Source organism: Trachemys scripta, chromosome 9, assembly GCF_013100865.1.
Source record: "Trachemys scripta elegans isolate TJP31775 chromosome 9, CAS_Tse_1.0, whole genome shotgun sequence".
Taxonomy (NCBI): domain Eukaryota; kingdom Metazoa; phylum Chordata; order Testudines; family Emydidae; genus Trachemys; species Trachemys scripta.
The window spans coordinates 103,401,868-103,412,241 of NC_048306.1; the positions used below are offsets into that span (position 1 = coordinate 103,401,868).

General features: G+C 43.5%; 1 protein-coding gene across 2 annotated transcripts in view; it reads right to left on the minus strand.

The window, feature by feature from the left end:
- Nucleotides 1-4,608: 4,608 nt before the first annotated feature.
- PPP1R2 (protein phosphatase 1 regulatory inhibitor subunit 2) overlaps nt 4,609-10,374 on the minus strand; it is a 23,360-nt gene continuing 17,594 nt past the window's right edge. For both annotated transcript variants that reach the window (XR_004647109.1, XM_034781607.1), the window contains one exon: nt 4,609-8,330. Coding sequence is in view for 1 of the 2 variants with exons in the window: in XM_034781607.1 (XP_034637498.1) it covers nt 8,263-8,330 (68 nt within the window). In the remaining variant the exon portion in view is untranslated. The remainder of the gene's footprint in view (nt 8,331-10,374) is intronic.

Consider the following 10,374-nt stretch of genomic DNA (forward strand, 5'->3'; position numbering starts at 1 on the left):
CCTATCTACCGACAGTGGCCAATGCCAGGTTCACTTACTCTGGGGCACCTAACAGGTAATGATCAAGTGATCTCTCTCCTGCCATCCATCTCCACCCTCTGACAAACAGAGGCTAGGGGCACCATTCCTTACCCATCCTGGCGTTAAGTCCATTAATGGACTTAACCTCCATGAATTTATCCAGCTCTATTTCAAACCCTGTTATAGTCCTAGCCTTCACAACCTCCTCAGGCAAGAAGTTCCACAAGTTGAATGTGCGCTGTGTGAAGAACTTCCTTTTATTTGTTTTAAACCTGCTGCGCATTAATTTCATTTTGTGGCCCCTAGTTCTTGTATTATGGGAATAAGCAAATAACTTTTCCTTATCTACTTTCTCCACATCACTCATGATTTTATATACCTTCTTAAACATTATCTATTCTTTTTCACTCTTGATGCCTAGAGGTCAGAGGCTAATTTATTCACCTCCCCCCTCCCCCCAAGGTGCAGAACAGCCACTGAGAATCCAGTTTCACTCTACCCACCACCAAGCAGAGGGAACACAAGGGTCCTAGGGCTCATTGATATTCAAGATGGGTCATGGAGTCACAAGAGAGTGAGGATCAAGCGCCCTCTCCCCCATAGGGAGCATGGGTGCTCTGTGCATAAGCCCTGTCCTGTATGGGGGCTGCCAAAGGCGGCAGCCAGCGAGAAGTTGAGGTCCCACCCTAAGGAGGGGGAGGGACACATTCAGCCAGCTCTCTGAACACTGAGTAGGTCACTATGTTAAGCTGAAATAGAACAACGTTTTGCCCTTCACTGCTTTCCTTCGTGTTGTCCAGACAGCTTTTCACTTCAGGTACATCAAATCCTGAACTTTCTCCCTGACCCCCCGGACACTCCCAAAATTTTGGAAGACCTCAATGGTGATCCCACAACTGCAGTGAGCTTTAGTGCAGAATTCCCAGCCCCGACCTGAAAACAGGTGGCTCCCCAGGGTACAACGTGACTGACAGTACCGTACAACATTCTGATTCAAAATTTACCACTACACAATGTACAGAAGGACACACAAGAATTAAGAACTGGCTGACGGATGTCAGAAAGGAGTTTGCCCCGGGGAAACATCTAATGGGGGTAGTCCTAGGGGAGTTTTACAGGGATTAGTAAGAGGCCTGACATTATTCAATGTTTTCATCAATGATCTGTAAATAAATATAAAATCAGTGCCGATAAAATTTGCAGATGACGACTGTGGTAAATAATGAGGATCCGGATCAATTAGTAAGCTATGTCCATTCAAACAAAATGGGTTTTAGTACAGGAAAAAAAAAAAGTTATACATCTAGGATCAAAAAATGCAAGTCATCCCTACAGAATACAGACCTGGAAAGCAATGATTCTGGAAAGGATTCAGGGGTCACAGAAGACAAACAACTGAACATGAACTCCCAGTGACATGCTGTAGCAAAAAGGATTCATGCAATTCTTGGATGCATAGAAAGAGGAGGGTAGGGAGGTGGTATTTCCTCGGAATAAGGCACTGATGACACACTGGAATGCTGAATGCAGTTCTGGTGTCTATATTTTAGAAAAGACACAGAAAAAAAAATCAGAGAAGGTACAGAAAAGAGCCACAAAAATTATTCAAGGGCTGGAGAAAATGCCTTCCAGCGAAACACTTCAAGAAAGAACTCAATCTGTTCAGTTTATCAGAGATTGAGAGGTGACGACCTACATGGGGAAAAAATATTAAGAATTCTTTAATCTAGCAGAGAAGGTCATAACAAGAACCAAGGGCTGGAAGTTGAAGCCAGACAAATTCAAAGTAGAAATATGACACAGTGAGAGTGACTAACCATTTGAACAAACGACCGTGGGAAGCGGTGGATTCTCCATCTCTAGCTGTCTTCAAATCAGGACTAGATGCCTTTCTGGAAGATGCTTTAGCTAAACAAGTTATTGGGTTCAACATAGCAGTATCTGGGAGAAATTTGATGACCTGGGCTGTACAGAGGGGGACATGAGATTTTCTAAAGCAGTTCTCAACCCAGGTCCACAGCCCCCTAGGGGCCACCCCTGCTGGACCCTGGAGTTTTTATAGCATATGGGGGGTCTCAGAAAGAAGACTGAGAACCCCTGGTCTAAATTTCCCTTTGGCCTATAAATTCTATGCCTATATCATGGGTCACTACCCTCCAGTGTGTCCCCCTGTGGCACCTCAGGTGCACTGCACTGCACCCAAACAGTTTTTTTTCACTCAATTACCCAGACTAAATTGGTTCACAACACTTAGAGGCTCTGATTTATTAAGTCTTTCCACAAAGTGTAACTCACTTTATTAGCTGTTCACGCGATTCTCAGTCCATACTAGCGTCCTGGCCAGCTCACACTGTGCTTGGGAGACTAATCGAGCCCTCTATCTGGAGCTGGCGTTGTACTGGGTCACCTCTCACACAGGAGCCCCCAAGCTCTCCTCCTCTGAGCTGGGTTGTAATTTAGCCCATTGTAGGGCCTAAGCTTCTCCTTCACTCTTCAGGCCCAGAGGATTCAGCAGGCCACCTTCGCCTGGTGTCTGCACTGCTGTGAGGGAGGAGGTAGTTCACCCCAACTGACCTGGCGAGAGGGGAGTCTTGCCCCACCCACTCTGCAAGACCCATGGCCCCAATCCCATAGGGACACAGTAACAAGACTTATTCCCAGGATGGCTTCCTCTCAATATCGCCTAGGCACGTGTGCGTTGCGTGTGTATACAGGTATCAGAACTTTCAAAATCTTAACGAGCCATGCCTTGTGACAGGGTGGGCTGACAGTCATGGGGCAGACTAGCATACACACTGTTTACTCCACAAACACCAAGGATGAGGGATTAGCCTAAGGAAACAAAATCCAGTATGGTAGAAGGAGGCCACAATCCTCCACGCTGGCAGCAACAGCTGTAATGCTACAGGATAACCAGGCAGATTCCCCACCTGCATCAATATAGAATCACAGAATATCGGGGTTGGAAGGGACCTCAGGAGGTCATCTAGTCCAACACCCCCCCACTCAAAGCAGGACCAATCCCCAATTAAATCATCCCAGCCAGGGTTTTGTCAAGCCTGACCTTAAAAACCTCTACGGAAAGAGATTCCACCACCTCCCTCGGTAACCCATTCCAGTGCTTCACCACTCTCTGAGGCCAGGTCTACACTACCCGCCTGAATCGGCGGGTAGAAATCGACCTCGCGGGGATCGATTTATCGCGTCCCATTGGGACGCGACAATCGATCCCCGAATCGGCGCTCTTACTCCACCAGCGGAGGTGGGAGTAAGCGCCGTCGACAGAAAGCTGCAGAAGTCGATTTTGCCGCCGTCCTCACAGCGGGGTAAGTCGGCTGTGATACGTTGAATTCAGCTATGCTATTCATGTAGCTGAATTTGCGTATCTTAAATCGACTCCCCCCTGTAGTGTAGATGTACCCCTAGTGAAATAGTTTTTCCTAATATCCAACCTAGACCTCCCCCACTGCAACTTGAGACCATTACTCCTTGTTCTGTCATCTGGAACAGTGACAACAGTCTAGATCCATCCTCTTTGGAACCCCTTTCAGGTAGTTGAAAGCAGCTATCAAATCCCCCCTCATTCATCTCTTCTGCAGACTAAACAATCCCAGTTCCGTCAGCCACTCCTCATAAATCATGTGCTCCAGCCCCCTAATCATTTTTGTTGCCCTCCGCTGGACTCTTTCCAATTTTTCCACATCCTTCTTGTAGTGTGGGGCCCAAAACTGGACACAGTACTCCAGATGAGGCCTCACCAATCTCAAATAGAGGGGAATGATCATGTCCCTCGATCTGCTGGCAATGCCCCTACTTATACAGCCCAAAATGCCATTAGTTTTCTTGGCAACAAGGACACACTGTTGACTCATATCCAGCTTCTCGTCCACTGTAACCCCTAGGTCCTTTTCTGTAGAACTGCTGTCTAGCCACTCGGTCCCCAGCCTATAGCAGTGCATGGGATTCTTCCGTCCTAAATGCAGGACTCCGCACTTGTCCTTGTTGAGCTTGGCAGCATGGTAGGTGCAGAAGTGCGTACATAGGCTACCATATTGTTGGGATGGCAGAGAAGCTGCCATACAGACCATAACTCCACCAGGTTTGGTGTAACTCAGTGAGATACCATGTCATTAGAGGGATTTTTTTTTAATGACACAACAACACAATTATAAAGTAGGACTAAATATCCCCCTCTCATCTGTGGAACACCAACATTAATTTCAGTAGCCAGCTGTGATACCCAGATCTGACAAAACCTGCCAATTTTCTCTTTTAAAAAACCCTAGAAGTCAGAATCTGATTTTCCTAATATTAGAAGGGAGCAGTGGCAGGTATAATTTACTTTGCATCTCACATTTAAGACTGGTTGTGAAGTGAGAAAAGTCACTAAATTTGAGAAATTACTATGAAACAGCAACTATAAAAACAGGTTAAAATATTTTGAGGAAGAGGACCTATACAAATCAAATAGTTTAACACAAGATACTAGGTTATGAAAAGAAATTCGGTTTTCAATAAATAATCCCATCAGTGGGTTAAAGCCAAAAGAATGTTCTTAATGAACAATTTAAATGATGCTATTTGCACAAGAGTCTAGTATAAAGTTTATTTACAGAAACTTATTTCTCCAGCAACTGACATCTTGTATTCATTTTACAAACAAAAGGTTTAAAAAATAAATGTAGAAAATACTTATCATGCAAAGTGTTGCAGAACAGTTTCTTAGGACCGCTATTCTCCAGTTTCTAAATAAATAGTCGTAACATTCTGTCTCTGCTTTTATACACCACATTGCAGTACTCAGCACCCAACAACCACCATGATATTACAAGTCCATAAGCAATCTTACTATCTGCTTCCTATTAGATAAGCCAAGGAGACTTTTTTCCTTTTCCTCTCCTTTTCCCCACCTCTCAAAAGGTGGGCTATTTTTCAATATGGCAGATTTACAACAAATGGCAGGTACCTTGTACAGTTTTTTTTAAAAACTATATATACTGCATTGTAATAATTACAAGTTTTTAAACAAATTTACTTAATTTTAGCCTTTAAAATGTCTTGAGATAGTGGTGCGAATAAAGCCAAGTAATCCCAGTTCCAGATTGAAACTACTTTTAAGAAACATCAAGTTGTGCCTAAAGCAAATGAAATGAACCAACCACCAGCAATAAAACAGAAAATATACACACATTTATATAGTGATGGCAAGTTTTAAAGATGACCCTCTATATTATATTTTCTTTACAAATAAAAACCCACTTAAGAAAAAGATAGATTTGTATTTCAGTTGTACTTAATTTATCTCTAATTGAGATATCAGGGAGATCATGCATAGCTTGTTTTTGAAGAGCCCTTAGTCATCAAAGGGCCTATGAACCCAAAACAACAAGTTGCTCGAAGTTAATGAAAGCTAGGGGTGCATCAGCAATTCAAGATAACCCCTCCGCCAAGCTGGCACAGCCCACCCGTACCTGGTGTTTTATGGCTTGTCATGGAAAACAGATTCTTTTTAGGATCTACCTTTGTTTACTGAAAAGAAAACAATGTGTGTATATAAATAAAATCCTTCCCGGGTAGGACTGAGGATGCTAACAGCAGCACCTCCTTGGGGCATTAACTGTAAATGCAATTCTGTACAAGCAAGAATGGAAAGGGGGTGGGGGGGGGGGGTGAAGAGACGACAAAAGAGAACAAGTGGCTTAAACGGCTCACTTTTTGGCCCAAACTAGTCTATAGAAACTGCCATGTTTGATACTGAATGATAGACAGCACATGCAACATTGAAACTGTAGCTTCACTGCTATGGAGTGAGTCAACACCATTCAGCAGCTGTTTAAGCTCCTTTCTTGTACCTGGACAATGTGTTCGTAAGTAATGTCAACCCATCCACAGAGCAGCCCTGTAAATCTAGCAAACCAACAATATAAACTGCCACATTTAGGAAGACAAACACAGCAAAGAACAGACGCATCCTGGCTCTTGTTTTGGCAGTGGGAGGAGAGGAAAGGGGAAGGAAGGGAACGCCATCCTTCATGGACACAGGTGTCTAACAGTTAGTGCTTTCTAATATAAACGGATGCTAAAAATTCCCATCTGTCAAGAGAACTGGAGCAGTTCTAATCCTAGAGTGCTATGTACCCTTCAGCTCCTGAAGTTAATCAAGCTAATGGATGTCAGCTCCCACTAATTACCTCACCTCTCATGGGAGCCCCAGCATCTCTCAGGATTTAGCCAAAAGTGACCAGAATCAAGATTCAATCAATATTCTTGCAATTATAACACGATCTTTTAAAAAAAAGAAAAAAGACTGACTGGAAAAACAGTAGCAAATAAAGCAACTATTTTTCATATAATCAAGCAAAAACAGATGCATCAGTCAATCTCTCCTTACTTCCAATTAATGGAAAAGACAATTTTAGCCAGAAATCAAACCAGATTATGAGGTTTTTGTTTGCCTTTTCATGATTGAGCCTTTAGGATTCACGTTTTCAAATTTTTACTCCGCAACCATAAGGGCTAGAATTTTTTTTTATTAATCAATAATGAAACTTGAAATTCTCACTAATCACACAAATCCAGGAGCTGGGGCTAAGAAATACTAAATATTACAAGAGCTGGCAACATAGCTATCTACAAAACAGACCATTAACCAGAGACTTAGGAATCCACACACTAATTTGGTATAGCTCACCTGCACACTTTTGGCAGAAGATTCAGTCTACTGAAACATTCCACGTGATTATATTTTTCCAGTGATAAATATGGCATTCTAGTGTTTCAGAAAAGCTCACACGTGAGTTCAAAATAATTGTAAAGTCACTTTTTCATTCTTTTATTCAGACTTCACAAATACAGTGGACAGGAAGTCATTTTAAAATAGGTCCGTATAATTATGGACTTTTGGAACGTATCAAATTTAGTTCAAATTTAAGAGAAATACAGACATAATTGAATACAAAATATTCCAAGACCAACCCACAGCTTTAAGTGTACTTCATTTGCGGAATAAAACCAAGTGCTACTCTGAATACTAGTACATCCACACCATAGTCAAGATCTTTTGAGGGGGATGTTTTTGTTTACAGTAAACCGCAGGTTCAGAACTCTCTCTCCATCCGGGCTATAGAACCACACTGCTAACAGCACGTAAATTAGACATTATATGACAACCTCCCTTCTGTCCTTCCAAACAGCCTTCAGCTTACAAGAGCAGCTGCTGCAAGTTACACTGGATCGGGAAATTTCTAGACCAGTGGTTTTCAATATACAGATCACAAGTCCCAAGAAGGAATGAGGTCATCAGCATTACCTAGGTGCAGTGGAAGGCTGGCACGATACAAAGCTACGCCATTCCATCTCCATAGTACTGAAGTAGATTTGCTCGCACAACTACTTATCCTCAGATGCTAGCAGCATAAATTCATGTCACAGCAAGTCAGAAGGTGCAAAGGATTCTAAGGCAGATCTTAAGGGAATCAGTAGAGAGTGACGTTTGGGGGGCCTGAAGTGGAAAATATTGGAGAGAAGTTTTGAGATCGGAACAGATAAATAAGGAAAGTTCCAAAACCCATCTATCCCCAAGGGAAGAGATCATCACAATTAGATGCAAAATCAATGTCTGCACATCTCTAGTGTACAAATATCCCACTAGTTGTTAGTGTTGTCTTAATCAGGAACTAGTAACCTATTCCAAACAGATTTCTTTTTAAACCACAAAAATAATTCAGCTCTTCTCTTATAAAGATTGAGAAAATAGGAGTCATGACATACTGACATCTAGATTAACAGGTCAGAAAAATTCTACAAAAAGTTACACTACTAAAATAATCCCTTTTTAACTGCTAAATTCACCTAATACATATCAACCTGTAATTTACTGTACTGTTTGGCTCTTGAATTCCAAAACCCTTCTACTACAAGAGATACCACATCTAGAACAGTGTCAAATAAATAATCAACAAAACCAAAGATACTGATTTTTTGTATGTTTTAAAGCATGTGGAGTGACAATATGCTATGCAAGTTAATTTGTCTCAAATTTCTGGTTTGATGGATTATGAAGCAGTACTCTCCATGAAATACTAGGCACAAGAATAACCAGTTAGGCAGCTTTTCTGCCTAATATAAGAGTCTGTAAAGTTAACATTCTTGGCAATACAACACTATAACTGATATGCCTCTCAATACTTAAGATTCGCAAAACCATGAAGCACTGTACAAGTTTGTAGCTTTGACAAGCAGTTACAGTTCTGGACAGATTTCTTCTATGATGTGCGCTCTATTCTCCAGCTGGTCACTAGTAGCATGTGCTGTATAACAGAAAAAAGGAGACAGATTACAAAACAGATTTAAATATTCATGGTTTGAACCACATGCACTCACAAGGCCTTCCTCTGTTGCCACAAAGAGCAGAGGTAACATTTGGCAACCCTGAAACATATTTGACTCAGGATATGTCTACACTGCAATGTAAGCCTAGGGTTTGAACTCAGACTCAAGCCTACCCCGCCCCCTTCCATCTACATACAAATTGTGCTAATCCAGGGTTCCAGGACCCCATCAGTGAGGAGGGTCCGACCCAGGTTAAGCCAGGACCCAGGTTCAAGCCCTTTTACTTTGCAGTGTAAAAGCAGCAAATGAGTGTAGATTATCAAGACCTAGGTTAACAAGCCCAGGGTCTGTTAACTCAAGTTCTACTAACCCTGGGCTTACATTGCAGCATAGACATACCCTCCGCAACCTGCATTTTTTTATAACACAAAAATAACATGTGGAGATATACCTATCTCACAGAGCTGGAAGGGACCCCGAAAGGTCATCGAGTCCAAACCCCTGCCTTCACTAGCAGGATTTTTGCCTGATTTTTGTTGAGCTCACAACCCTGGGTTTAGCAGGCCAATGCTCAAGCCACTGAGCTATCCCTCCTCCCTTTTCTGGGACCTCAGCCACTACCAAAACCCTCCCAAATAGTTCACTTTATTTTCATCCTAAAATGCTGAAAAAAAACCGCACCTCTTAGCACATACACAGCACGTGAGAACACACGATCTTTGCTGCACTATGTGGGACCCTGATATATCCTATAAAATTTCTTAGAAGCTACTCATTTGCAGAGCCCAAGATACACGATTCCTGAAACAGGCATACGCATCACTTTTTAGCTCAATCCTGGGTGGACCTACTATATAGAGTTTTGCAACACAGTACTACAGTGACAGGCTGCATAAGTATAGTTACAATTAACACATGCCCTCAATTGCTATTTCAGCCTCACCATGCTATATGAATTAAAGAAACTAGCACATCACCCATGACTTCTAAAATTTTCCTTAAAGGATTTCTGAATCAGACACACCCAAATTTCAGCTCCACACAATATTATGGAAGAAACTTTTGCATTAAACACACACAATACATCAAAAGAATTATCTTAATCCAACCCCATAAGTAACTGTAACACCATCTTGCAAATCCCAGAGGGCTTAAGAAAATACCAAGAAACAATGCTTCCCACTTACCACCTTAGCAGAATGCAGTCCTAAATAAGCATTAATTGGTTCAAAGAAACTGTCTAGTTGCTAGAACAAACAAGGAAACTTAGAACCAAGAATAATGACTTTTGTCTTTGATAAATGATTTGAAGAGCCCAACTTAAATAGGGTTACCATTCGTCCGGATTTACCCGGACATGTCCTCCTTTTTGTGCTAAAAATAGCGTCCGGGGGGAATTTGTAAATCACTCAAAATGTCCGGGATTTCCCCCTTCCCCGGCAGAGCAGAGCGAGTGGCTGGGAGGGCTGCAGGAAAGTCACGGGCTGGACTCCCGAGCAGCTGTAGAGGAGCTCCTCCTCCCCCCCCCCCCTCGCTCCCTGCATTCTGAGCCGGCAGCTCCTCCTCCCCTGCAGCCCAGTGTCCCGGTCCGGCAGCACTGTGCAGGGCCAGGGACCGGGTTTTGTTGTGCTGGGGAGCGCAGCCACGTGTCCGGCTCGCACAGAGCCCAACACCCTGTTCTGAGCAGCAGGGTAAGGGGGCCAGGGGGCAGGAAGGTTCTGAAGGGGACAGTCAAGAAACGGGGGGGGCTCAGGAGTTCGGGGGGGGCTTTTTGGGGGGACTGGAGAAAGTTTTGGGCAGTCAGGGTACAGGTAGGGGGTAGGGTCCTGGGGGGCAGTTAGGAGCAGGGGTCCCAGGAGGGGGCAGTCAGGGGACAAGGGGCGGGGGGGTGGGGGGCTGGGAGTTCTGGGGGGGAGCTGTCAGGGGGCAGGAGTGGGGAGAGGGATCGGAGCAGTCAGGGGACAGGGAGCAGAGGGGTTTAGATGGGTTGGGAGTTCTGGGGGGGGCTGTCAGGGGGTGGGG